Raw genomic sequence first — 27,483 nt, 5'->3', positions numbered from 1 at the left:
TATTAAGGTGTTTAAATAGAAACACAATAAGGCCATGCGCGGTGGCTCATGCCTGTAATCCCAGCACTTTTGGGAGGCCGAGGTGGGTGGATCACCTGAGGTCAGGAGTTGGAGACCAGCCTGGTCAACATGGTGAAACTCCGTCTCTACAAAATAAAAAAATCAGCTGGGCATGGTGACATGCATCTGTATTCCCAGCTACTCTGGGGGCTGAGGCAGGAGAATTGCTGGAACCCGGGAGGCGGAGGTTGCAGTGAGCCAAGATCCCACCACTGCACTCCAGCATGGGTGACAGAGCAAGACCCTATCTCAAAAAAAAAAAAAAAAAAAAAAGAAAGAAAGAAAAGAAACACAATAAAATAAGCTTATGCATTCATTAGTTGACTAAAATGTGATCAGATGCTTACAGGAAACTAACCCTGTATTTCCCCTAGAAGCAGTGGAATGGTATTCACTAATTCCGTGTTTGCAGCAAGTTTATAGACCATAACTACTGTGAATAGTGAGAACTGACTGTATTTTAGGCTGCGTGGGCCATCTGGTCTGTGTAACTACTCGAGTCTGTCCTTGTAGCTCAAATATAGCAATAGACAGTACACAATCAAGCACGGCTATGTTCCAATAAAACTTTTATTTATGGACACTGAAATTTGACATGTATGATTTTCATACTTCACAAAATATTATTCTCCTTTTCATTGTTTCTACCATTTAAAAATACAGAAATGGAAAATTTAGGAACTGGCGTCCCCAAGTCTCCGGAGTCACACCGTCTCAAATCCCAACCAGCCACACCCAGTGAAAGAATCCCACCCAGGACCGCGCCAGGGACAGACTCGCAGCGCCGTCCTCGCTCACAGGGCTCCCTAGTTGGCACTATAGAGAGGCGGTCGCGGGCGCCCCTCTTTAACGCGCCAGCCATCTGTCCCCGCTCCCCTCCAGGCCCTGCCGCGCGGTCCCCAGGCGCTAAGGGACTCGAAGCGCAGCCTCGCTGGGACGGACCTAGCTCCGGCTCCGGGTTCACGCAGAGGTGGTGCTGCACCAGCGAGCGGACCCTTGAGACTGGCTGCGCCTGCGCACTCCGTGAGCGCGCCCGGCCCTCCCAGCAGCCTCCGCGCGCAGCCCTGCGGGGATTGTGGCCCGACCCGGCAGCGGTTCCCTCCGTTCGGGCATCGCTGTGCCTCGGGTTCGCGCCCCGAGTGAGCAGTCCTGGCCCGGAGCGTCGGTCCTGGTAATCCGTAGGAAAAGCACTGCGGCCCAGGGGGTAAGGAGAGGTAAGCGGGGCCACTGCAGTATCGCAGAGGGGCGGGAGCCCGCGCCTTAGGCCCGGGTGTGTGTGTCGTGGGCGTGACGGGACCGGGGCTGGGACGTGACGGAGTCTGTGCGGCTGACTTGGGTGCAGAGACTATTGTATGAGAGAAGGTTGTTGTGGCCGTGGAGTGCTTGACTGACCCCAGCATCCTCTGCCCACACCGGGCCCAGCTATAGAGAAATGGCCCTTGGTCAGTTTCTGCGCGCCAAAGACTCCCAGCAGAAAGGCGCAGACTAGGCCGGACCAGGTGGCTCACATCTGTAATCCCGGAGCTCTGGGAGAGCGAGGCGGGAGGATCGCTGGAAGCCAGGAGTTCGAGACCAGCCTGGGCAGCAAAGCGAAACTCCCATCTGTACCAGAAATTTTAAAAATGAGCCGGGTGTGGTGGCGTGCCCCTGCGGTCCCAGCTACTCGAGAGGCTGAGGCGGGAGGATGGCTTGAGCCTAGGAGGAGGTCGAGGCTGCAGTGATCTATGATAGCACCACTAGTCTCCAGCCTGGGCAACAGCGAAACAAGGCTCAGACTCGACCTTGGGATAGGAATATTAGAACTGAACGAGCCCCGGCTCCCGCCCAGGCTTGCTCCTGGAAGGGACTCCCACACCACCTCCCCGCAGACCCGGACTCATGCACGTGCACTCACAGCTCTGAAGAGTCCAGCTGCAGGTTTCAGAACCACAGCATTGCTTCCAGGAAGCTATTGTGAACTCCAGTTCTAGCCCCGGGCGTCCATGACCCTGGCCTTTCTTTGATACTGGGAAGTGTTAACAACACCCTCTCTGCTATGTGACTCTGGTTATGTGTGGGTGGGCGGTGGGGGCATTGTGCCCTAATTTAACCATGCAAGGCTGGGCTGTAAGAAAAGCGTGGTCCCCTTCTTAGCCAGTCCTGCCCAACTCTTTAAGAAAAGAGGTCTGAGGGGGAGGAGGAATGAATTGCTGTTGCCTGTTTAAGTCAAGGTGGAGGCGAGTGGGTGTTTCTGCTTTCTTCTGTGAAATGCATTCTTATTTCTTAGGACATGAGAATATTTGTTTCATTCTCCATAAATGTCCTGTCCATTGAGCTGATACCTAGGTCCCCTCCTGAGAGCCTGTATGCACATACCCATTTGGTAGATGTTTTTCATTACTTCTGTGGGCCTTCTTTTAATTACTATATGTAAAGCTCTTAGAACAGTTCCTGAGACCTCGTTAGTACTTAATAAACATTAGTTATGTATTCTTAAGTGGTGATTTGGGGCAATTCTACATCAGCCTTCTATAGATGGGGGGAAAATGAAAATACTAAGCCAATTGTGATGAGTATTTCCTAGTAAAAAATAAATGAGCCAGATGCTTAAATAGTCTAAAACAGGAATTCTTTTTTTTTTTTTTTTTTTTTCGAGACAGGGTCTTGCTCTGTCACCCAGGTTGGAGTGCAGTGGCACAGTCTCGGCTCACTGCAACCTCCCTCTCCATGGTTCAAGCGATTCTTATACCTCAGCCTCCCAAGTAGGTGGGATTACAGGCCTGTGCCACCACACCCGGCTAATTTTTGCATTTTTAGTAAAGACCGGGTTTTACCATGTTGGCCAGGCTGGTCTCAAACTCCTGGCCTCAAGTGATCTGCCCGCCTCGGCCTTCCAAAGTGCTGGAATGACAGGCATGAGCCACTGCGCCCAGCCTAGAACAGGAATTTTTTTTTTTTTTTTTTGAGACGGAGTTTCACTCTTGCTGCCCGGGCTGGAGTGCAATGGCGTGATCCCAGCTCACCACAACCTCCACCTCCCAGGTTCAAGCGATTCTCCTGCCTCAGCCACCCTAGTAGCTGGGATTACAGGCATGTGCCACCACGCCCGGCTAATCTTGTATTTTTATTAGAAACGGGATTTCTCCATGTTGGTCAGGCTGGTCTTGAACTCCTGACCTCAGGTGATCCGCCCGCCTTGGCTTCCCAAAGTGCTGGGATTACAGGCATGAGCCACTGTGCCGGCCATAGAACAGGAATTCTTAACCAGAAGTAATTTGAATTCATTTGAGGCTTTCAGGGGACCAGACACTCTTTGAAATTGTACATAAAATTGTTATAGATATCTGTTAATATGCCACTTTTATGGGGAGAAAATATGTAATTTAATGAGATTATCAAACATGACCCATTAAGATTCAGATCTACTGGCCTAGAATCAAAGTCTGTAACCTTTGAGAATGTTTTTCAATATTAGACACAAAATTAGTGTCTAATAGTAGGAAACGATTAAATAAGCCACACTCCATGTGATGCAGCTTTTTGCCATTAATAAATACTGTTAATTATGAGAAGAAAAAAAGCTTGTGATCGATGTTGTCTAAGCAATAGTTTTGAACAAGATGACTCACGAAACCTTTAATCATGTATGAATCCCTTTTGATAAGCTAGAGATTTATAAAACATTTTGCAAGGATTATACATAATATAAAACTAGTTTCTTAGTGGAGAAAAAAGATAAACTGTTGTTTACCACACTGTTCTGTCTGCTTTGGTATACTTTTACTGAATTTAGGAATGTTGCTTGATTGTGTTCATTCATAGAAGAATCTTGATAGTGAAAATAGCCCATCGTTTTGATGAAGAATAGTTAAAGAACTGATGGGTGTTACTTATTTGTGCCACAATGTTGTTTATTTTCCCAAAACCCATTCATGTCACAGGCTTATAGAATCACAATTTTCTTAACAACTAAAAGATATTCCCTCTTCACAACTCTGTTTTTAATTTTATTTGTATGAAAATAGTTTAATTGGCTGGGCGCAGTGGCTCACACCTGTAATCTCAACACTTTGGGAGGCTGAGGTGGGCGGATCACCTGAAGTCAGGAGTTTGAGACCAACCTGGCCAATATGGTGAAACCCTGTCTCTACTAAAAATGCAAAAATTAGCCGGGCATGGTGGTGCATGCCTGTAATCCCAGCTATTTGGGAGGCTGAGGCAGAAGAATTGCTTGAACCTGTGAGGCAGAGGTTGCAGTGAGCCGAGATCCTGCCATTACACTCCAGCCTGGGTGACAGAGTGAGACTCTGTCTCTGTTTTTTTAAACCAGAAAAAAAAAGAAAGTCCTGGTTTAAGCTGCCAACTATATTTAGTACTATTCAGAACAGATTTTTTCCATCCCCTACCACCCAGTCATCTTCACTCTATAAGAATAAAATTTAAGTTGCCCATAATCTCACCATCCAGAATAAATATTACTATTCTAATGTTTGTTTTTCCATTTTTTTCTGTGCACTTGTGCACATGTGTTTGTTTTCCAAAATAGAATCACAACAATTGATCATTTAAGGAGACAAAGACTCTCCAACACTTTGTTTGAAAAAGGAAAAAGAGGTTGGGCCTGGTGGCTCACGCCTATAATTCCAACACTTTGGGAGGCCAAGGCGGGCAGAGAGTTCCAGACCAGCCTGACTAACATGGTGAAACCCTGTCTCTACTGAAAATACAAAATTAGCCAGGCGTGGTGGTGCATGCCTGTAATCCCAGCTACTCGGGAGGCTGAGGCAGGAGGACCACTTGAACCCGGAAGGTGGAGGTTGCAGTGAGCCGAGATTGTACCATTGCACTCCTGCCCTGGCAACAGGAGCGAAACTCTGTCTCAAAAAAAAAAAAAAAAAAAAAAAAGTATTTAATATGATACCTTATCAAAGCAAAATTCTTTAGCTGGTTTTATGATATGGAATGCTGTCCCTTTGGAGCTACTAGGGATGGAAAGTAACAGGGGCCTTGCTCTACTTTTTGATTTCTGTGAATCCTTTTTTGATAACATTATTAAGAAGAATTACATAGGCCAGGCGTGGTGGCTCATCCCTATAATCCCAACACTTTGGGAGGCTGAGGCGGGCAGATCACGAGGTCAGGAGATCGAGACCATCCTGGCCAACATGGTGAAACCCTGTCTGTACTAAAATACAAAAAATCAGCCAGGTGTGGTGGCATGCTCCTGCAGTCCCAGTTACTTGGGAGGCTGAGGCAGGGGAATCGCTTGAACCCGGGAGGCAGAGGTTGCAGTGAGCCGAGATCGTGCCACTGTATTCCAGCCTGGCGACAGAGCAAGATTCCGTCTTCCAAAAAAAAAAAAAAAAGAAGTAGAATTACATTTTCAAGCCTAGTTCTAACATTTATCAATGTTTTAAGAGCAATGCTGAAAAATCTCAAGAAGTTTTTAGAGAAAGGGACTACTATTAAAATTGTTAAAGATAATTTATCAGGAAATACCAAATTTTTAAATTGAAAATTATTGAAGATAATTTTTAAAATAATGGAATGAGGGGTATGTAATGTTTTTCACTGAATTTAGTGCTTACAGTAAGCCATTTTAAGTGCTTTATGTATTATGTTCTTAACCTTCACAACAACCCTATAAGGTAGGTACTGTTGATTCCTTAATTTATCTCTGAGGAAACTGAGACACTGAAAATTAATGCGTCCAAATTCTCACAGTTAATAATTCTCAGAGCTCTGTTCATATCCTGAATCTTGATAACAAAGCCTGTATTTTTAATGACTGAGAGTCTGCCACCTCCCAACATTGTACATATTCTTTTAGTCTGACTCCCATAGCTAGTAATTTGTCATGAATATCTTCCTTCTTTAATTAATATGGCCCAATGCCATCATTAATAATTGCATAATATGCTATAATATAGTGGAACATCATTTATTCAACTTGTTGCCTACTGTTAGGTATTTGATTTCAGGTTGTCGTAAATTATTCTTTCTTTTTTGAGATGGAATCTTACTCTGTTGCCCAGGCTGAAGTGCAGTGGTGCAATCTTGGCTTACTGCAACCTCCGCCTACCAGGTTCAAGTGATTCTCCTGCCTCAGCCTCCCAAGTAGCTGGGATTACAGGTGTCTGCCACGACGCCCAGCTAATTTTTGTATTATTAGTAGAGATGGAGTTTCATCATGTTGGCCAGGCTAGTCTCGAACAGCTGGCTTCAAGTGATCTGCCCGCCTCCGCCTCCCAAAGCGTTGGTTACAGGCATGAGCCACTGTGCCTGGCCAATAAATTATTATTTGTTGAACTCTCTTGCGATACATCTTTGTATACTTTTACAAATATTTCCTAATGATAAATTCCTAAAAGTGGAATTTCTGAGTTGAATTATGAGACATTTATAAAGTACTCACAATATGCCAGATCCTGTGCCAGTCCTTGGGGGAAATACAGTGACCAAAATGACATGGTTGGTATCCTTAGGTTGTTTGTTATCTTTCAAGGTAAATAAGCCTATGCAAGAATAAGACTGAGATAGGTGAGGTAAAGGTCATTGAAGAAGTCAGGTGGCATGGCTTGAGAGGTCATGGGAAGGAGACAGCTGATTGTAGCAAGCATTGTCAGGTCACGACCAAATAATACCAAACTCATGGGGTTCCTATGGGGTAATGGATTTTATGTAATAAGCATGTGCCTTATAGTTTTTATTCTCATGATGTTGATGCAAATGAACGGGACAAGAAGATTCAGCAGCTCCTAGGAGGGCCTCATGGCTAAAACAACTCTTTCAGAAACAAAACAAAAGCTTGGTCAAGAAGTCATGAGAAGTAGCAGCAGTGAAACAAGGCATTAATTAAAGATGTTTAGCCATGTTTATATAGGCAGAACTCCGACATACATGAACATACTTAGAAATCATAGAGTCAGTTCAGATTTTGGGAGCTGAAATCAACAAAACCAGTAAAAACATAGCAGCTGCTTTTAGGATATTGAGTTTTTTTCTCCAAGTTCAAGGGATGACTACTTTAAAAACTATCTCTTTAACCTATTTAAAGAATGTTTTCCACTATGCAAAGTTAAAATATGTATTTCAAGTATATATGGTCATGTAGAATTATGAAATAAATGTAAGCAAAAAGAAAATTAAGATCACTATCTATTGATGCCTGTCAGTGTTTCTTTGTGCTGATTTGTATGTATACTTTACAGATGTCCTCATAATGTTCATTTTATTTTTCTAAGAGATTATATATCTTGAATATTTTATATGTCCTTGTATATTTTCTAAAACTTAGCACTTAGAGATTAATACACACACACACACACGTGCACACACACACTCTCTCTCTCTCTCTCACATCTGTTTTTGCTGTACCTTAACAGGATCATACTACTCACAACTGTTTGTTACTGCACTCTTCACTCAACAAACTGTACTGAACATATTTCCATATTTCCAGTTAAAGAGCTACATCATCATTTTTTAAATGGCAACAGTTTGTTTCACTCTATGGATGCTTTATGATTTATTTAATCTGTTTTCTTTTTTTTCACCTCCTGGGTTCACGCCATTCTCCTGCCTCAGCCTCCCGAGTAGCTGGGCTTACAGGCACCTGCCACCACGCCCGGCTAATTTTTTGTATTTTTAGTAGAGACGGGGTTTCACCATGTTAGCCAGGATTATTTAATCTGTTTTCTATTGAAGGACATTTAGGTTCTTTCCAGCTTTTTTCCATTATGAACAAGGTCAACATACTCTTACACATATCTTTGATCATATGTACAATTTTTTTTAATCCCCAAAGTAGAATTTCTGAATCAAAGAGTATGAATGGTTTAAATGCTGCTTGTACATACTTTAAAATCTATGCAGTCTGCAGTATACTGGTTAGAATGTTCATTTCCTCTCATGCTTGCTAATATGGGTATCGGTACTCAGATACCTGTTGGTGAGCTGATGTGTTATTTTTATTTATTTATTTTTTGTAAGTGAATCATGCATGCCAGTTTTCTCTCACTGGAATAGAAATTCTGGGTTTCAGAGACAAGAGCTAGAGTTGAAGGAAAGCTGACTCTGTGGTTAGATAAATGATTCCAAATGCAGGTTTGCTAGTCACAAACTGCATTTCTACAAGTGATTTTATTTCCTTTTTTTTTTTTAGATGGAGTCTTGCTCTGTCTCCCAGGCTGGAGCGCAATGGCGCAATCTCAGCTCACTGCAACCTCTGCCCCCCCAGGTCCAAGTGATTCTCCTGCCTCAGACTCCCCAGTAACTGGGATTACAGGTGTCTGCCACCACACCCAGCTAATTTTTGTATTTTTAGTAGAGACAGGGTTTTACCATGTTGGTCAGGCTGGTCTCGAACTCCTGACCTCAGATGATCCACCTGCCTCGGCCTCCCATAGTGTTGGGATTATAGGCAAGAGCCAACTCGCCCAGCCCAAGTGGTTTTATTTCTTTTCATGTGAATTTCTGATCCATCGCATGGATAGAATAGTTATTGTGCTAAAGAGCAATCCTGAGGATATAGTTAATATATATAAAACTATATATATATATATAGTTAATATATATATATAATATATATATAGTTAATATATATATATAATATATATATAGTTAATATATATATAATATATATATATAGTTAATATATATATAATATATATATAGTTAATATATATATATAATATATATATAGTTAATATATATATATAATATATATATAGTTAATATATATATTATATATATATAGTTAATATATATATAAAATATATATATAGTTAATATATATATATAATATATATATATATATAGTTAATATATATATATATATGTGAGCCGCCGGGTACGGTGGCTCACATCTGTAATCCCAGCACTTTGGGATGCCGAGGCGGGTGGATCATGAAGTCAGGAGTTTGAGACCAGCCTGGTGAATATGGTGAAACCTGGTCTCTACTAAAAATCTAAAAATTAGCCAGGCGTGGTGGCGCGTGCCTGTAGTCCCAGCTACTCGGGAGGCTGAGGCAGAAGAATTGCTTGAACCCAGGTGGCAGAGGTTGCAGTGAGCCAAGATCATGCCACTGCACTCCAATCTGGGCAATAACAGTGAGACTCCATCTCAAAAAACAAAAACAAGAACAAACAACAACAACAACAACAACAAAAAATATATACACACACACACACACACACACACACACACACACACATACATATATAACACCCAACATACGGGAATTCTTGATAAATAGGCATTTGTTACTGTCAAATGACCAACAGCATGAATCCATGCCTGTTCAGGCTAGGTTGTAAGAAAGAGAATGGCAAATGAATTCATTCCAGAAAACAATGTGGATGATTCTGATTCTGACTGGAAAGGGAGAGTGATGAGCCCAGAGGATTTTGAAAGTTGTTCTGGCTGCAAGCAGGGCTTCCAGTGCAGCAGTTTTGTGGTGGTAATGGCTGCCAGGCTTGGTCTTTATGAATTTCTCTCTTTGTGTCTGGTGAATCTAAACAGGCCTATGAAACTTTAAAGGAGGAAGATTGTGGTTTAGATGATACAGCCCCTTATCAGCCCTGGAATTAGCAAGGGATTAGACTCATCCAGACTCCCTCAAATTTCTCTCTCTCTCTCTCTGCCTGTGTGTGTGTGTGTGTGTGTGTGTGTGTGTGTGTGTGTGTGTGTGTGTGTGTTGGAGGAGCTGTGGTGGAGAGATCAGAAGAGAGGGGAAAGGTCATAGTAACTCAAGTCATTTGGGGATTTCTGAGGTCCATCTGATCTCATGGCCTTGTTTTCCTCTCCCTAGATCAGCCTCTGTGGACTCCGTGCTTCTCCTGGCAAGTAAACCCCAAGGAGGACTGACCAGTTTTTGAATTTCTATACCATGGCCCTTGTAAGTTTTTTTCTCCTTCTGGGAATACTATCATGTTAAGGTTCTGTGACCATTTTTTTATTCTGAAACTTCCTAACTATCAGAGCTCCATCCAAGAACCTTCTTCCAATTCTTCCAAATCCAGTGGCGGGTGAACCACAATGCTTGTCCTATGAACACTCTTTATTCTAGTCATTGTTCTTGTATTTGTTGAACAAATTATTCAGCATCTCCTATATGTGCTCAGTCTTCTGCTAAAAGCTGCGATGGAAGAAAAATGAAATCTCTTAAATATTTGACCATGGGCCCATTTAGCCACTCATAGGAAAACTGAACTTTGAGTTTTCCAAGTATGTAAGATAAGGGTCATGGCTGGGCATGGTGGCTTGCACCTGTAGTCCCACCTATTCAGGAGGTTGACATGGAGGATTGCTTGAGCCCAGGAGTTTGAGGCTGCAGTGAAGATATGGATGTGCCACTGTACTCCAGCCTGGGTGACAGAGGGAGACTCCGTCTCAAAAAAAAAAAAAAGTTAAAAAACAAAAAGGTAAGAGTTACTGTTAGTTGACCTCAGCCTCAGTATATCATAAGATCTCATGCTCTGTGAGGCTTTTAGGACTCAGTAGGGGGTGTGGCTAGGTCTTACAGAGAGATCTGAGATCTTCTCTTGGAATTCCTGAGTTACACTCAGGAACAAGATTCCACTTTTGGTTGAACAGGATGTGCTGGTCTAGAATGACATCTTTATGATTCTGGATTATGCTGTATCAATATCCTTTAACTCAGGAACCCGGAAGGCATACAGTGAGGGATGGAAAGTGATAGCATGTGAGAAGGTAATCCAGGTACATAAGTAGTCATGTTGACTCCCAGAATTGAGGAGGATCTTAAGGTTTTGTCCAACCAAAATATCTAAGTATAGAAGAATGATTAAATCTCATATATGCGTTGTATAGACTATTATATAACCAATTCTTTTTTTTTTTTTTTTTTTTTTGAGACAGAGTTTTGTTCTTTCTGGCCAGGCTGGAGTGCAATGGCGTGATCTCAGCTCACCACAACCTCTGCCTCCTGGGTTCAAGTGGTTCTCCTGCCTTAGCCTCCTGAGTAGCTAGGATTACAGGCGTGTGCCACCAGGCCCAACTAATTTTGTATTTTTAGTAGAGATGAGGGTTCTCCTGCTGGTCAGGCTGGTCTCGAACTCCCGATCTCAGGTGATCTTCGCACCTCGGCCTCTCAAAGTGATGGGATTACAGGCATGAGCCACTGCACCCTGCCTATACAACCAGTTTTTAACAGTTATAATTAGAAAAATGCTTATGATATGATCTGCTTCTAGGATAAACTTAGAAGACATTCTCTAATTGCATTTAGATCCTTTTCTAAGATAAAGATATTGTAGGGAGGGAGACTTTAAAAAAAAATCGGTTCTTTAAGAAGAAAGGGGCGGAAGAACTCACCTTCCTTGGGAATTGATGAGGGAGACATAGTAGGCAAAGGCTTATATACAGTATTTCATTTAATTGGAAAACTGATTTTTTTTTCTTTCCCAGGCATATCTAGATTATTAAGATTTGCCAGAGTATAAGAGTCTGTGTCTGTAGCAACAGGATCCTTCGGGAACCCAGGCACTTTGCTTCAGGCACACTCATTTCCTGACTCACTGTGTTGCAGGCTTCCAGCCCAAGCCTGTTTTCTTGCCATATGATCCACTTCCTGCAATATCTCTTCCCTCTTTTCTCCTTCTATCTTAAAATACATTTTCTTCCATTTCATTTATAATATGTGGTTTGTCATTTCAGCGATCAGTGATGTTCAGTGATGTATCCATAGACTTCTCTCCGGAAGAGTGGGAATACCTGGACTTGGAACAGAAGGACTTGTACAGAGATGTGATGTTGGAGAACTACAGCAACTTGGTCTCATTGGGTAAGGTTATCTGCTTCTAGGAATTTAGACTCTGTTCTCTGTAAATCAGCTTTTTCCAGTGGAAATTTCAAGAGTATCTTTTAGGAAGCTATCTAAATTTTTGCTCCACTTTCTAAAGGGAACACTTTGAGCTTTATTTCATTGGAAGTGAGCACCTTCATTAAGCACATTCACCTTCCCCATCCTTAAGTAGCCCTTGGGCCTTCCTTAATAATGAAGGGGCTGGGTTTGAGATCTTTGGGATTTGTAGCTTCACCAGTGTCAAAGAAAACAAGTTTCACTTTGTATTTGAATTCAGAATTGCTTTAGATGTTTTGTTGCTTGTTGGTATATTTTGTAAGGGAAATAGCTAGATCCTGTTTATTGAATTTGCTCTATCAAAATAATACATATGATTTATGTAGTGGTAAAATGGATCAACAGCATTTATTTACAATTCAAGGGAACTCATTACTTTCATTAATAAACAAACATATTCAGTTTTACCTACTTTTATGATTGAAAATTAAAAATCTAAGAATTGTGTTCATGTGTTTTATTGCACAGCAAGATGAGTATAGTTAATAATAATGTACTGTATATTGTATATTCCAAAATAGCTACAAGAGAGTATTTTTAATGTCCTCACTACAAAGAAAAGAAATGATAAATATTTGAGGTGATGGATATGCTAAATACCCTGATTTGCTAATTCCACAATGACATGTATCAAAACATCACATTGTAGCCTATAAATATATACAATTATTAGTCAAAAGACAAAATAATTATTAGTGAGTATATAGAAAAACTAGAACCCTCATACATTGCAGTGGGAATGTAAGATATTATAGATATGACCCTGTAATTCTTCTCTTAAATGTTTACTCGAGAAATAAAAACATGTGTCTATACAAAGATGTATAAGTATTCACAGCAGCATTATTCACAATATCTAAATAAATGGATAAATAAAATGTGGCATAGTCATACAATAGAATATTCATTGAAGGAATAAACTACTGATACATGTTATAGCATGCAAGAATATCAAAAACACTATGCTAAGTGGAAGAAGCCAGATGCAAAAGATTACATATTATGTGATTCTATTTATATGAAATGCCCAGAAAAGGCAAATCTATAGAGACGAAAAGAAGATCAATGGTTGTCTGAGGCTGGGAGTAGGAATGAGGATTGACTGCCAGTGACCAGCAGGGATATTTGGGGGATGATGGAAATATTATAAGTTTGGATTATGGTGATGTTTGCACAACTCTGTAAATTTACTAAAAATCATTAAATTGTACACTTAAAACAGGTAGGTTTTATGTTATATAAATTATATTGCAGTAAAGCTGTTAAAATCCAAGAACTTTACATTTAATTTAACATTGTTTGAATATCCAAGAAATAATAATACATGTCCTAGGAAGCTTACTTTTCCTCTCAGCAAAATAACAATAACCAGTAGCTAATGAAATATAAGTAGTGTTTGGTATATACTCTAGGCAATGTTTAGATACAGACATATATTAGTATAATCTTAATAATAATCATATAAGATAGGTACTATGATTATCCCTATTTTATAGGGAAGGAAAAGGTAGCATAGAAGTAACTTGCCCAAGGTCACACAACTAGGATGTGGTTCAGGCAGGATTTGCACCCAGCAGTCTGTCATCTCAACCACTATTGCCTCTGAAGAAGAAACACTTGCATGAATATAGATTTTAAAAAGATTTTTTCATTCCCTCTCTAGTCTCTATTTATTGTGTAACCTTAATGTAAATGTTTTTAAAACATCTTTCACTTATTTGTTTTGCCTTATTAATTACTGTTTTGACATATACTTTAACCAAGACTGAATCAAAGTAATTTTGATTTATTTTTTATTTTCATGTACCTTATATTCCTTTTCTTCTAAGCAGGATGCTTCATTTCTAAACCAGATGTGATTTCCTTATTGGAGCAAGGAAAAGAGCCTTGGAAAGTTGTGAGGAAAGGAAGAAGACAATATCCAGGTGAGGGCTAGTTGGGCAGGAAGAAGCCATCACCACAGGGAATCCCAGATCATTGGGGAAGAGGCACGTCCTTATGTTGTTTAGAAAGCCCTCTTGAAAGGTCTGTGGCCCAAGGAGGAAAGGTCTGTGACATGGGGAGCAAATTAAGGTCTTAGCTGGGGGATACTAAAAGAAGCACTTATTTGTCCCATTTACCACTCTTCTTTTTTATTATTGTTCTCTCTAGTTTTCCTCCTCTTTAATGGAGCTGAGGGGTAAGGTGGTGCTCTCTTTGGCTCACTGTTGACAACCATTGTATATTTTGATTCAATTGCTTTCCTCCTTTGCATTTTTTTTTTTTTTTCTGAGATGCAGTTTCGCTCTTATTGCCTAGGCTGGAATGCAATGGCACGATCTTGGCTCACTGCAACCTCTGCCTCCTGGGTTCAGGCAATTCTCCTGCCTCAGCCTTCTGAGTAGCTGGGTTTACAGGCACGTGCCACCACGCCCGGCTAATTTTTGTATTTTTAGTAGAGACGGGGTTTCACCATGTTAGTAGAGATGGGGTTTCGCCATGTTGGCCAGGCTGGTCTTGAACTCCTGACCTCAGGTGATCTGTCCGCCTCAGCCTCCCAAAGTGCTGAGATTACAGATGTGAGCCACTGTGCCCAGCCCCTCTTTTGCATTTATAGTCAGCTGAAGAATGACAAAGTTCATACATTTGGAAAGGAGAGCTTTATTTTTCATAAAGGATTGCAGCCTGCAAGGCGGTTATTCTGATAGACTGGGAAGTGTAGCCTAGGCTTCTGCCCAGAGACGGGCATTTCGAGGGAGGGAGAGGGTAAGACAGAAATGTATGCTGAATGTTAGCCAAGTATACATATTCAACAGGCTACAGGAGGAGCTGTGAATACTCAGGAAAGAGACTGTGCACATGCATATTAGGTTAACATAAGTCCTATGGCCACTTTAGGGTAGAGATTTAACATTTAAATACATTATAACTAGGACCTATGCATTAAAAGAGTAAATGTAGGACACAAGTCCATGATCTGTGTATCCTTGGGAGACCAGTCAAAACCAGTCCAAGGCTGGAAGTCGTTTATCAAGAAGAAGCTGTGGACTGGAATAGCTGTGATGTTGGAACCATAAAAACAGGAGTGTGGAGTGGTGGGGGAGTGTTCCGATGAAGTAAGCAAAAGGGTCTTTCAGCCTTTTATTTTCTCTGCTGACTTTTGAGAAAATCTAATGATCAGAAAGGTGAAAGGGATTGGAAGCAAACGGGTCATGACCAGCCTTCTGTCCTGCCATGTGCCATGACTAGGAACTTAAAGTTTGGGGGTCTTTAGCCAAAAGAGGGTCCTTCAGTCTGTCGGGGTTTAGGACTTTTACTTCGGTCTTTAATAAATAGATAGGTGGCCTTGGAGCTGGGCACTGTCATAGACACTATCAGTGCAGTGGTAAACAACCAATCAAGTTTCCATCCCCACTAAATTTACCTTGTAATAAGAGAAACATAATAACTATAAATAAATAGGAAATACAATGTCAGGTAATGAGAGTGCTATGAAGAAAAGTAAGCAGAGTAAGGGGATGGAGATGTGTGCTGGGAAGACTATTTTAGTTATCAGAGAAGCCTTTTTTCCCCCAACTTTTCTCATAAATTATTAAAGGGAAATAAAAGACTACAAAAATGATGTGCTTGATATTATAATCATATATGTTTTATCAGCAACTAAAGTTTCATATGAATTATTCTAGAAGATAGCTCCTAGTTCACAGAATATCATTCTTATTTGCTTTTTCTATGTATCCATCTATCTTCACATTAAGAAGAAACATGGATATAATAGACTCTAGAGAGAATGATCTCATGATCTTTTGTTTACCTCGTCTGTGCTGTTTTCATCTCTCTTTGCAGCTCTTGTTTCAAAAGGTTTTTTTTTTTTTTTTTGCGACGGAGTCTCGCTCTGTCGCCTAGGCTGGAGTGCGGTGGTGTGATCTTGGCTCACTGCAACCTCTGCCCCTCCAGGTTTAAGCAGTTCTCTGCCTCAGCCTCTGGAGTAGCTGGGATTACGGGCGTGTGCCACTATGCCCGGCTAATTTTTTGTATTTTTTGTAGAGATGGGGTTTCACCATCTTGGCCAGGCTGGTCCTGGCCTCGTGATCCACCCACCTCAGCCTCCCAAAGTGCTGGGATTACAGGCATGAGCCACCGCGCCTGGCCTTTTTTTTTGAGACGGAGTCTTACTCTGTTCCCCAGGCTGGAGTGCAGTGGCGTGATTTCAGCTCACTGCAACCTCTGCCTCCCAGGTTCAAGCGATTCTCCTGACTCGGTCTCCTGAGCAGCTGGGATTACAGGTGCTTGCCACCATGCCTGGATAAATTTTTTTGTTGTTGTTACTGTTTTTTGTTTTGAGACGGAGTCTCGCTCTGTCACCCAGGCTGGAGTGCAGTGGCGCGATCTTGCTTACTGTAAGCTCCACCTCCCAGGTTCATGCCATTCTCCTGCCTCAGCCTCCCGAGAAGCTGGGACTACAGGTGCCCGCCACCATGCTCGGCTAATTTTTTTTTTGGTAGAGTCGGGGTTTCACCGTGTTAGCCAGGATGGTCTCAATCTCCTGACCTCGTGATCTGCCCGCCTCAGCCTCCCAAAGTGCTGGGATTACAGGTGTGAGCCACCGCGCCTGGCCATGCCTGGCTAATTTTTATATTTTTAGTAGAGATGGGGTTTAACCCTGCTGCTGAGGCTGGTCTTGAACTCCTGACCTTGTGATCCACCCATCTCAGCCTCCCAAAGTACTGGAATTACAGGCGTGAGCCACCACACCCGGCCATAAAAGGTCTTTAAAAATGTTTTTATTCAGAGACATATGTTGTAATTTTGTATTTTGTTCTCTGTATATTCAGGTCTGGCTGAGGACACTTATTTTAGGGTACTAGTTCTTACTTTATAACCATAGGACCATTTCAGTGCCTACACTGTTTGTAATGTTCTATCTTCTGACTTAACCTTCTACCAAAAGAAAGAAAAACATGCTTTTTCCCTCTCATCCCTAATCTTTTTTTTTTTTTTTTTTTTTGAGATGGAGTCTCGCTCTTCTGCCCAGGCTGGAGTGCAGTGGCGCGATCTCAGCTCACTTCAAGCTCCGCTTCCTGGGTTCACACCATTCTCTTGCCTCAGCCTCCCAAGTAGCTGGGACTACAGGCGCCCGCCACCACGCCTGGCTAATTTTTTTGTATTTTTAGTAGAGATGGGGTTTTACCGTGTTAGCCAGGATGGTCTCGATCTCCTGACCTCGTGATCCGCCCACCTCGGCCTCCCAAAGTGCTGGGATTACAGGTGTGAACCACCGTGCCCGGCCTCCTAATCTATTTTAAAATTCACATTCAGGTAATTAAATGACATTTGCAATTATTAACACTCAAAATGTAATGCAGAGGTTCCAAGTGAATAAGATAATATCCATTTAGTCAGGAAGCATTTAGCCAAAATAATAACTGTTGGCTCAGAGTTAGACATTTTGAACAAGACCATGTATTTTTTTTTTCTTTCTTTTCTATTCTTCCTTTAAGAAAGTTTGATTAAAGTATAAATAACATGCCTTCAGAAAAGGGGACAAATGACTTTCTCGAGGTGATATTTGAGAAGAGACATGAAGTAAGGGCTCAAGACATGTCATTTTCTGGGAAAAGAGCATTATGAGCTGATAGAAAAGGTCTGAGTGGGGCATTAGCCTTGCTAGTCTGAGGAATAACAAAGACGGCCGTTATGGTCAGAGCAGGGAAAGGGAAAGTAAGAAGTTGAGATCAGAGTTAGGCAAGGACCCGGTAATGTAATCACTAAGAGAAATTGAAAGCCACGGGCTGCTTGTATTCTAAAATGATTTCTCCGATTGAGTGCAAAAGCAGGAAGCACCAATACTGAGGCAGTTTCAGTTGTTGAGTTAGACAGGGTGGTGGTTTGGATAAGAATGGCATTGTTAGGAAGTAGTAAGAAGCTGTTAGGCTCGTGATGTGTATGAAGGCGCTGTCAAAAGAACATGCTGATAGGATTATAAGTGAACTAAGAACATGCTGATAGGATTATAAGTGAACTAAGTGGGAAGGAGTGATGTAAAAGGAGAAGAAATGGGTGTTGGCTTAAACAACTGGGTGAATAGAAGCAGAATTTACTGAAGTGAGGAAGATAGGAAGAGCAAGTTGGAAAGTTGACACTAAAAGTTTCTGTTTAAGATATTTTAAGTTTGAGATGATTATTATCTGTCCAGTTTGAGATGTTACGTAGGCAGTTGAATATGTACACCCGGAACTCGGAGCGATTACAGCCTGGTTTATGTTTGGCTGTCTTTATGGTTGGAATTTACATTCATGGGTCTGGATGTGACCAACTAGGGAAGGCAGGCAGGTAAAATAAAGCAGATAAGGAGAAGCGGCCTGAGAACTGACTCATGGGTCACTCCACCCTGTAGACCTTTGAAAGAGAGAAAGAGGGACAACAAAAGAGATAAAGAAGGAGCAGCCGTTGAGATAAAATAAAAATAAAGGAAATGTTTCACCATGGAGGGAGTAGAGAATGAGGACTGAGAATTGACCCCAGGTTCCAGCAAGACGGAGAATCCTGGTAAGCTTGTCAAGAAAGATTTTCAGTGGAGTCAGGATGAAAGCCCGAGTGGAGTGACTTGATGTGAGAAGGGTTGGTGAGGCAGTAACGAGAATGAGTATAAGACAACTCTTTGGAGGAATTATGTATGAAGGGAAGCTGGGAAATAGGGTTGGCAGTTACACTGGGGATATGGGTTAAAAAGCGGTGTATTTTATGACATTAGGGCATGTTTGTGTGCTCATGGGAATGATTCTATCAGCGGAGGAAATCAGTGCAGTAGAGAAAGGTCATAATTGTGCAGTAGAGAAAGGCATAATTGTCCTTGAGACTGGAGTGGGAAAGGATCCAGTGAGTAAGGGGGAATAAAAGGGAAAACAGTGTAGTTATGTGTGCAGGTAGGTTGCTCAGGATGGTGGAGAGAAGATAGCATATTCTTCTGTTGCTGTTTTCTCAGTGAAATAAGAAAGAAGATCAATAGAATGTGACAGCATCAATGGAATATTATTAGCATTCGGTATGGGCTTATTCAGGATGTGGTTAAAATTGATTCTCCGAAGTACAGTTCCTTAGATGTCAGGTTTTACTATTTTCAGATCTTTGTACATTATCCCTGGGTTGAAATGCAAATAGGACTTCCCTGGAACCAAATCTTCTATATCCCAGAACTTCTTGTATCAACAAAGTAAGATGGTTGATACAGTGCCCAAATAGAGTAAGTCTAAGTGATTTATATGACATTTTCAGTTTAATTAAAGGTGGTTCTCTGCAAAGAGGAATCACATTTATGATTTTTTATATTTATATATTTTTACCTGATCAAAAAAAGACTTTCCTATATTCTCATCAGAAGTGTTTAATAGACTAGAAATCCTTTGATCCAACAGATTTAGGACTGGTAATAGGTCTGTTAGTCATAAAAAAATTGGTCGTATATTTTATGTACATACCATAAAAGTATTATTTTAACTTAGAACATTCAATGTATGTTTGCCAGTATTTTTGATAGTGTCCAAGTCTTCCTTTCCATGTCTCATTGTATTTCATTTTTCATCTAAATCACACACATAATATGAAGTCTATTATTTCCAGTTTTATTTATTTTTAAAGTAGAATAGGAACCAAACTTGCAGTATGAGTACAGAATACGTCTTGATTGTTATGTTTTCTTTCATTTTTTACTATTGTATTTCCCACACTTAATTTTCGACAGCTGAGATTTTTAGCAATCTGTATTTATCACCAGTTTTCCAAAATGTTCAATTTTGTTTTCATAGAATCAATTGTTTTCTCATTGTTATTCATGAGTTTACACTCATGAATTTATTTAATATTTATTAAATTAAATTAGATACTTTCAGGAAAAAAGTGAAACGCGCCTAAATTTGTTTGGAACATACATAGTTGCCTCTTGTGAGGTGGGGTGCTTTGTCACCTGGGCCTGCGACTGTGGCTGTATCCCCAAGACATGACCAGCCACTGACCTGTCTCTGATACCCTAACCTCTTGTCTGTTGCCTCCTCTGGAGATAAACAGTAGTAGTTGCTGTCTGGCCTTGGAGAGGTAACCTGAGGGTTAAGTTTATCTGACCACTTTGAACACAGCAGTTACCCTGTGTTTTGCCACTGTCTCCACACCTGCTTCTTGCTCAGCAACTTCTTAGTATGACCACCCTTGGTGGGGCACCGTTAGCTTCTGTGCAGGAATCTCTTCCTTGTGATTTGGTGTATGATTTCTTCAATATACCCAATGCTAAATACTTCGTGAGTGTTTCTAAGTTTTCCTCATAAAGGTTATCCATATATTTTAAGTTTTTGTAAGTATTATGAATGAGATCTTTCCCCTCATATTTTATTGTTACATGTATATTCAAAGGATATTGTCGTTTGTATTTTGATTTTATATCCTGCTACCTTTCTAAATTTTGTTGCCATTTATAATATTTAAACCTTTGAGTTTTCCAATTAGACAGGGATATCCTTTGGAAATAGAGTTTTACTTCTAATTCTTCTGCCTCTGATTTTTTTTTCTGATTTTTAAATTATGTTGACTAATAACTAATACTACATCATTAATAGTAGTGGTAATGTTAGGCAAGCTGCCTTTTTGGTAAGATAATATATACTTTATCATTTAGGGAAGTATCATTACTGTTTCACTGAGCTTTTTTAAAAAAAATCAGGAACATGAAGCGGGAAGATTGCTTGAGCCCACGAGTTAGAGGTGGCAGTGAGCCGTGATTGCACCACTGCACTCCAGCGTTGGTGACAGAGGGAGATGCTGTTTCTTGGGAAAACAAATTCAGGAACAGTTCTGGTCTTTTTTTAGTTACCTTTTCAGCATCTACGGAATTGATTGTGTGATTGTTTTTTTTCTCCTTCACTCTGTGGTATATTGAATTGTCTTAATAGATTTCCCCGTATTGAACCATTGAAACATTCTTTTTTTTTTTTTGAGATGGAGTTTTGCTCTTGTTGCCCAGGCTGGAGTGCAGTGGCGTGATCTTGGCTCATTGCAACCTGTGCCTCCTGGGTTCAAGCGATTCTTCTACCTCAGCCTCCCAAGTAGCTGGGACTACAAGCATGCGCCACCACACCCTGCTAATTTTGTATTTTTAATAGAGACAGAGTTTCACAATATTGGCCAGGCAGGTCTTGAACTCCTGACCTCATGATCCACCCACCTTGGCCTCCCAAAGTGTTGGGATTACAGGTGTGAGCCACTGCGCCCGGCCTAAAACATTCTTATAATAATAAGACCCCTTGGGTCTTATTTATAATAATAAAGACCCCTTGGGTCTTTCAATGTGCTGTTTTATTAGATATTTAGAATTTTTTCCTCAGTGTTCAGAAAATTGGTGTGTAGTTTTCTTTTTGTGAGCAATCTTTATATCAGTATCACTTTATGAAAACAGTTTGGAAGTCGAAAAAGAATTTTGATAGCCTGTCTTTAAAGCTTAGATAAGTTTTGTAAAGCTTTATTCTTGGGAAAAGGGATGGTAAATCTGATCACATTCTCTATTTGCTCTATGGGAATCGATCTATATAAACATTTTATTAACATCTATCTCTTCCATGATCAGTTTTGATAAATTATATTTTTCTTAAAAATTATCCATTTTAGGCTGGGCACGGTGGCTCATGCCTGTAATCCCAGCACTTTGGGAGGCTGAGGCGGGTGGATCACAAGGTCAGGAGTTCAAGACCAGCCTGGCCAAGATAGTGAAATCCCGTCTCTACTGAAAGTACAAAATTTAGCCGGGTGTGGTGGCATGTGCTTGTAATCCCTGGGAGGCTGAGGCAGGAGAATCGCTTGAAGGTGGTGGGGCGTGGCGGGGGGCCAGCGGGTGGAGGTGCAGGTTGCAGTGAGCCAAGATTACGCCACTGCACTGTAGCCTGGGTGACAGAGTGAGACTCTGTCTCAAAAAAAAAAAAAAAAAAACCACAAGTTATCCATTTTAGCTGTGTTTTCAAATTTATTAGCATAGTCATCTGTCCTCTGTATTCATTATCATTTTCAGTTTGTTCTTTCTTATTTCTATGTCTGTGCTTTCTTGCTGTTTTCATTATCTTAACCATGGTTTACATTTTGTTGATTAAAAAATTGGTTTATGAGGCCAGGCTTGGTGGCTCACGCCTGTAATCCCTGCACTTTGGGAGGCCGAGGCGGGTGGATCACCTGAGGTCAGGAGTTTGAGACCAGCCTGGCCAACATGATGAAACCCGTCTCTAGTAAAAATACAAAAAATTAGCTGGGCGTGGTGGCGTGTGCCTGTAATCCCAGCTACTCGGGAGGCTGAGGCAGGAGGATCGCTTGAACCCAGGAGGCAGAGGTTGCAGCGATCCAAGATCGCGCCACGGCACTCCAGCCTGGGCAACAAGGGCAAAATTCCATCTCAAAAAAAAAAAAAATTGGTTTATGCTTTATTAATTCTGTTTCTGTATTCTAGCTAATTCTGCTTTTATATCGGTTAATATTTTTCTTCTGCTTTGCTTCAGCTTAATTTTATTTTCTTTTTTTGAGTGAGACTTTTAATGATGTTTTTCACTTTTATTGCTGTATTTTAGTTTGTAAATTTTCTTATAAGCACTATGGTTATGTTTTACAGATACTTATATGCAGGTTTTCAAAATGTAGGCTTAATTTTTTTCTTTTTTTTTTTTTAAAGAAACAGAGTCTTGCTCTGTCACCCAACCTAGAGTGCAGTGGCATAGACAGAGCTCACTGCAGCCTTGACCTCCTGGGCTCAAGCACTTCTCCTACCTTAGTCTCCCAAGTAGCTGGGACTATAGCACACACTACCATGCCCAGCTAATTTTTTAATTACTTTATTTATTTATGTATTTTTTTTGAGACGGAGTCTCACTCTTTCACCCAGGCTGGAGTGCAGTGGCGCGATCTCGGCTCACTGTAAGCTCCACCTCCCAGGTTCATGCCATTCTCCTGCCTCAGCCTCCCGAGTAGCTGGGACTACAGGCGCCTGCCACCCCGCCCAGCTAGTTTGTGTGTGTGTGTGTGTGTGTGTGTGTGTATTTTTTGTAGAGACGGGGTTTCACCGTGTTAGCCAGGATGGTCTCGATCTCCTGACCTCGTGATCCGCCCATCTCGGCCTCCCAAAGTGCTGGGATTACATGCGTGAGCCACCGCGCCCGGCCAATTTATTTTTTTTAGAGATTAGGTCTTGCCATGTTGCCCTGACTGGTCTTGAACTCCTGGGCTGAAGAAATCCTCCTGCCTTGGCCTCCTCAAGTGCTGGGATTACAGGTGTGAGCCACCACACCTGGCCTCCCATTATTTTCAAAAAAAGAAAAGTACAGCCAGGTGGCCTGGCTCATGCCTGTAATCCTAGCGCTTTGAAAGGCAGAGGTGGGAGGATCACTTGAGGTCAGGAGTTTGAGACTAGCCTGGCCAACATGGTGAAACCCTGTCTCTACTAAAAATACAAAAAAAAAAAAAAAATTGCCAGGCATGGTGGCACATGCATATAATCCCAGCTACTCGGGAGGCTGAGGCAGGAGAATCGCTTGAACCCAGGAGGCAGAGGCTGCAGTGAGTTGAGGTCACGCCACTGCACTCCAGCCTCGGTGACAGAGTGAGACTCTGTCTCAAAAAACAAACAAATAAGCAAAAACCAAAAATATTGTTTCAGATCTTATTTTCCTGTTGACCTAAGAGTTATTTAATATAGACTTTTGAATTTTCAGGCAGATTTTACTTTTGTTTAATTTTGTTATTTCCAGTTTTAGTAGAAAATGTCTATATAATTTCAACCTTTTTTTTTTTTTGCTAACTCCTAGTTGTGTGCCTAGATTTCAACTTTTTAATAGAGACCACCTTATCATAATTGAAAACCTCATCCTGTTTCTCTCTCATACACAACTCATTCAGCATGTAGATTTTCCTCTGGCTGTTCCTGTTGCTGGCTTGCCATCCTCTGGCCTACATGTAACGTGACTTTTGTTAGCAAGTCCTTCACATTCAGATGACTGCAGCATTTGAACATGCACATTACTTTTTTCCACATTTCTGAGTTACAAGCATATCCTATCTTTTTGTGCCATGAATTTCATAAGAACTTCAATAAGATAGAGACGTGTTTTCCTGTCTGAAAAATCACTGATACACGTTTCCTAAAAAAACAGTAATGGTCTTGACTATGAGGGAATGGAAAGGAGAAAACCTGAGCAATGGGAGGAAAGAACAAAACCAGTTGAACATTTGTCAAATGAATGAGTAATAGAATAAGTTGAAGGGGAGATTGAGTAGGTAGAACTCCTCAATACCTTTGCTATGGTGTAGAGACAAAGAAAAAGTTACCTATAGCTATGTGAAGGGGCAAATGGGCAGTGCACTGCATAGGTAAGGGCATAAGCAGTGGCGGATGCGTAGGAATATACAGCCACCTATTTCCATTCTTGTATTTAGCTGGGCTACCCTGGATGAATAAAGAGAATATTTAATCACTGTAGTAAGGCATGAGAAACTAGAGGCAGAGAGATACATTTAGAACAAGTATGTAGCTATGGGAATTAAATGAGTAAAACCTATTATATGCTTAGCATTTATTACTTAATGTAGAGTTAACTAGGGATTGTTTCTGTCCTTGAGGAGGTTTATAGGTAAGAATAGGCAGTATAACAATTGGAGAAGTTAATAAATATATAATTTTTAAATTGAGAACTATTATAAAGGCAAGGAATAGAGAATAGCAACATGGATTTAGGTACTATCAATAGGGTCAACCTTAAAGGAAATGACTTTTAATCTAAGATCTCAGGATGAAAGGAGTCAGCCATGCAAAGAGCCCAATCAGGCGATTTGTGGGAGACAGAACAGACTGTGAAGAGTCCTAAGAGATGGAAGTAAGTTAGGATGTGTGAGGTCTGCAAGGAGGCCTCTCCAGGGAGCAGTAAAGGGAACACTGGTTTGAGATCATGTGATATATAGGTAAGCAGAGGCCTTCTTAACCACAGTGAGCTTGACTGGATTCTAAGAATGAAGAAAGATGAAAAAAATTTAAGTATAGATTCTCAACCTCTCTTCTTCATCAGAATTATCATGTAGAGAATATTAAATATCCTTCCAGGACTGCAGAGTCTGATCCAGGTGGTTTGGGTGGTGTCTAAACTTCAGTGTTAGTAACAAGCTACGTGGTGATTCTGATCCACACCTCAATATGAGAACCACTGACTTAAAATGTTTACTTAATCACCAATCTTGCTATTTTGTATGAACTCTCATTTTTCCTGATGTTCCCTTTGGCTTTTTTTTTTTTTCTTTCCAAATTGTATAACAATATTTTAGAATTTGGTTGAGGATTACTTTTGTTGTCTTTTATTTCTACATTAGAAATATTGCTTCTTTTAATAAAAGAAAACAGCATGTGTTTGCTTTCTTGTTTTATTTTAGATTTGGAGACCAAGTATGAGACCAAGAAGTTATCTTTAGAAAATGACATTTATGAAATAAATTTATCCCAGTGGAAGATAATGGAAAGAGTTGAAAACCATGGCCTTAAGGGTCTCATTTTAAAAAATGATTGGGAATCCACAGGAAAAGTTGAAGGACAGGAGAGACCTCAAGAAGCATACTTCAGTAGTGTGAAAATGCCATCTGAAAAGGTGTCCTCTTACCAGAAACGCACATCTGTTACTCCACATCAGAGACTTCATTTTGTCGATAAACCCTATGAATGTAAGGAATGTGGGAAGGCGTTCAGAGTGCGCCAACAGCTTACTTTTCATCACAGAATTCATACTGGTGAAAAACCCTATGAATGTAAGGAATGTGGGATGGCCTTCAGACAGACTGCACACCTTACTCGACATCAGAGACTTCATTCTGGTGAAAAACTCTATGAATGTAAGGAATGTGGGGAAGCTTTCATATGTGGTGCAGATCTTAGAGTACATCAGAAAATGCATATTGGTGAGAAGCCCTATGAATGTAAAGAATGTGGGAAGGCTTTTAGGGTACGAGGACAACTTACTCTGCATCAGAGGATTCATACTGGTGAGAAACCCTATGTGTGTAAAGAGTGTGGAAAGGCCTTTAGACAGTACGCACACCTGACTCGGCATCAGAAGCTTAATAGTGCTGACAGGCTCTATGAATGCAAAGAATGTGGGAAGGCCTTTTTGTGTGGCTCTGGTCTTAGAGTACATCACAAACTTCATACTGGTGAGAAACCCTATGAATGTAAGGAATGCGGGAAGGCCTTTAGAGTGCGACAACAACTAACACTCCATCAGAGAATTCATACTGGTGAGAAACCCTATGAATGTAAGGAATGTGGAAAGACCTTTAGCCGTGGTTATCATCTTATTCTCCATCACAGAATTCATACTGGTGAAAAACCTTACGAATGTAAGGAATGCTGGAAAGCCTTTAGTCGCTACTCACAACTTATTTCACATCAGAGTATTCATATTGGTGTTAAGCCCTATGACTGTAAGGAATGCGGGAAGGCCTTCAGACTACTTTCACAACTCACACAGCATCAGAGTATTCATATTGGTGAGAAACCTTATAAATGTAAGGAATGTGGCAAGGCCTTTAGATTGCGCCAAAAACTTACTCTACATCAGAGCATTCATACTGGTGAAAAACCGTTTGAGTGTAAGGAATGTAGGAAGGCCTTTAGACTTAATTCATCCCTTATTCAACATCTGAGAATTCATTCTGGTGAGAAACCCTATGAATGTAAGGAATGTAAGAAGGCCTTTAGGCAACATTCCCACCTTACTCATCATCTGAAAATTCATAATGTAAAAATCTAAGAAAGTCTTTTCAACTTCTGTGTTATAGAACATTCTATGAATGTAGTAATTAATCTCTTTTGCTCCATACATGCAACTGACTTGGCATTAGAGGTTTTATACCATTAAAAGAGTGTGATAATGTATTGTATTCCATCATCACTCAAACCTGAAACTTCAGCACATTTGTTCTAAAAACTAATCCTGTTACAAGAATGAGAAAGACATTTACCATCATCCCTATCCCATCACTTTGTGTCATACTGGACAAGACGCTTAACTGCTCTGTGCTATAATTTTTTAATTTATGACATGGTCGTATAAGAGTGCAGCAATGTGACACTCTTTCAATCAAGAGGTGGAATTTACATCCCTCTGTTGTATACAGGCAGACTCTGTGACTGCTTCGCCCAGTAGAATATGGTAGACGTACTGCTGTGCTGGTTTCTTGACTCAGACTTTACTGGTAGGGTTACTTCATCTCATGAAATGGGAGAACTGTCTTGTTACAAAGTCTGGCTACTTTGCTGAAGAGACCACATGAAGAGGCCCTGAAACTACGTAGAGAGGGAGAGGCACCTGCTGAACCCTGTCTTCTTGACATCCACCAAGATACCAGACATTTGAGTGAAATTTTGGATCCACCAGACCAGCCACCAGCTAAATGCCAGTGAGTGACTTGGTAACGTGAACCGATGCCATGTAGAATGGAAGAATTGACCAGCTGAGCCCCTGCCCAAATTTCTGACCCACAAAAACATGAGATATAATAAAATGGTTGTTGTTTTAAGCCA

General features: G+C 40.9%; 1 protein-coding gene across 6 annotated transcripts; it reads left to right on the top strand.

Moving 5' to 3' along the window:
• The first annotated feature begins 837 nt into the window (after positions 1-837).
• ZFP82 (ZFP82 zinc finger protein) lies at positions 838-27,483 on the top strand. Of its 6 annotated transcripts, none has more exons than XM_024238280.3 (5): positions 838-1,274; positions 9,852-9,938; positions 11,720-11,846; positions 13,757-13,849; positions 25,341-27,483. In XM_024238280.3, the coding sequence occupies exons 2-5, from the start codon at positions 9,930-9,932 to the stop codon at positions 26,708-26,710; spliced, it is 1,599 nt and encodes a 532-aa protein (XP_024094048.3). In that variant the 5' UTR covers positions 838-1,274; positions 9,852-9,929; the 3' UTR covers positions 26,711-27,483. The 6 variants fall into 6 exon arrangements, with proteins under 6 accessions (XP_024094048.3, XP_024094047.3, XP_054396209.2 ...); XM_024238279.3 differs by having other exon boundaries at positions 865-1,274; positions 13,754-13,849; XM_054540234.2 differs by having other exon boundaries at positions 1,079-1,264; positions 13,754-13,849.

Source organism: Pongo abelii, chromosome 20, assembly GCF_028885655.2.
Source record: "Pongo abelii isolate AG06213 chromosome 20, NHGRI_mPonAbe1-v2.0_pri, whole genome shotgun sequence".
Classification (NCBI taxonomy): Eukaryota; Metazoa; Chordata; class Mammalia; order Primates; family Hominidae; genus Pongo; species Pongo abelii.
This window is presented reverse-complemented; position numbering and strand designations above follow the sequence as displayed.

Bases quoted from the DNA above. Each gene is read 5' to 3' on its own strand.
- ZFP82 (XM_024238279.3), top strand. The intron at 11,847-13,753 runs GTAAGGTTATCT...TTTTCTTCTAAG, and splicing joins CAGCAACTTGGTCTCATTGG to CAGGATGCTTCATTTCTAAA. The intron at 13,850-25,340 runs GTGAGGGCTAGT...GTTTTATTTTAG, and splicing joins AGGAAGAAGACAATATCCAG to ATTTGGAGACCAAGTATGAG.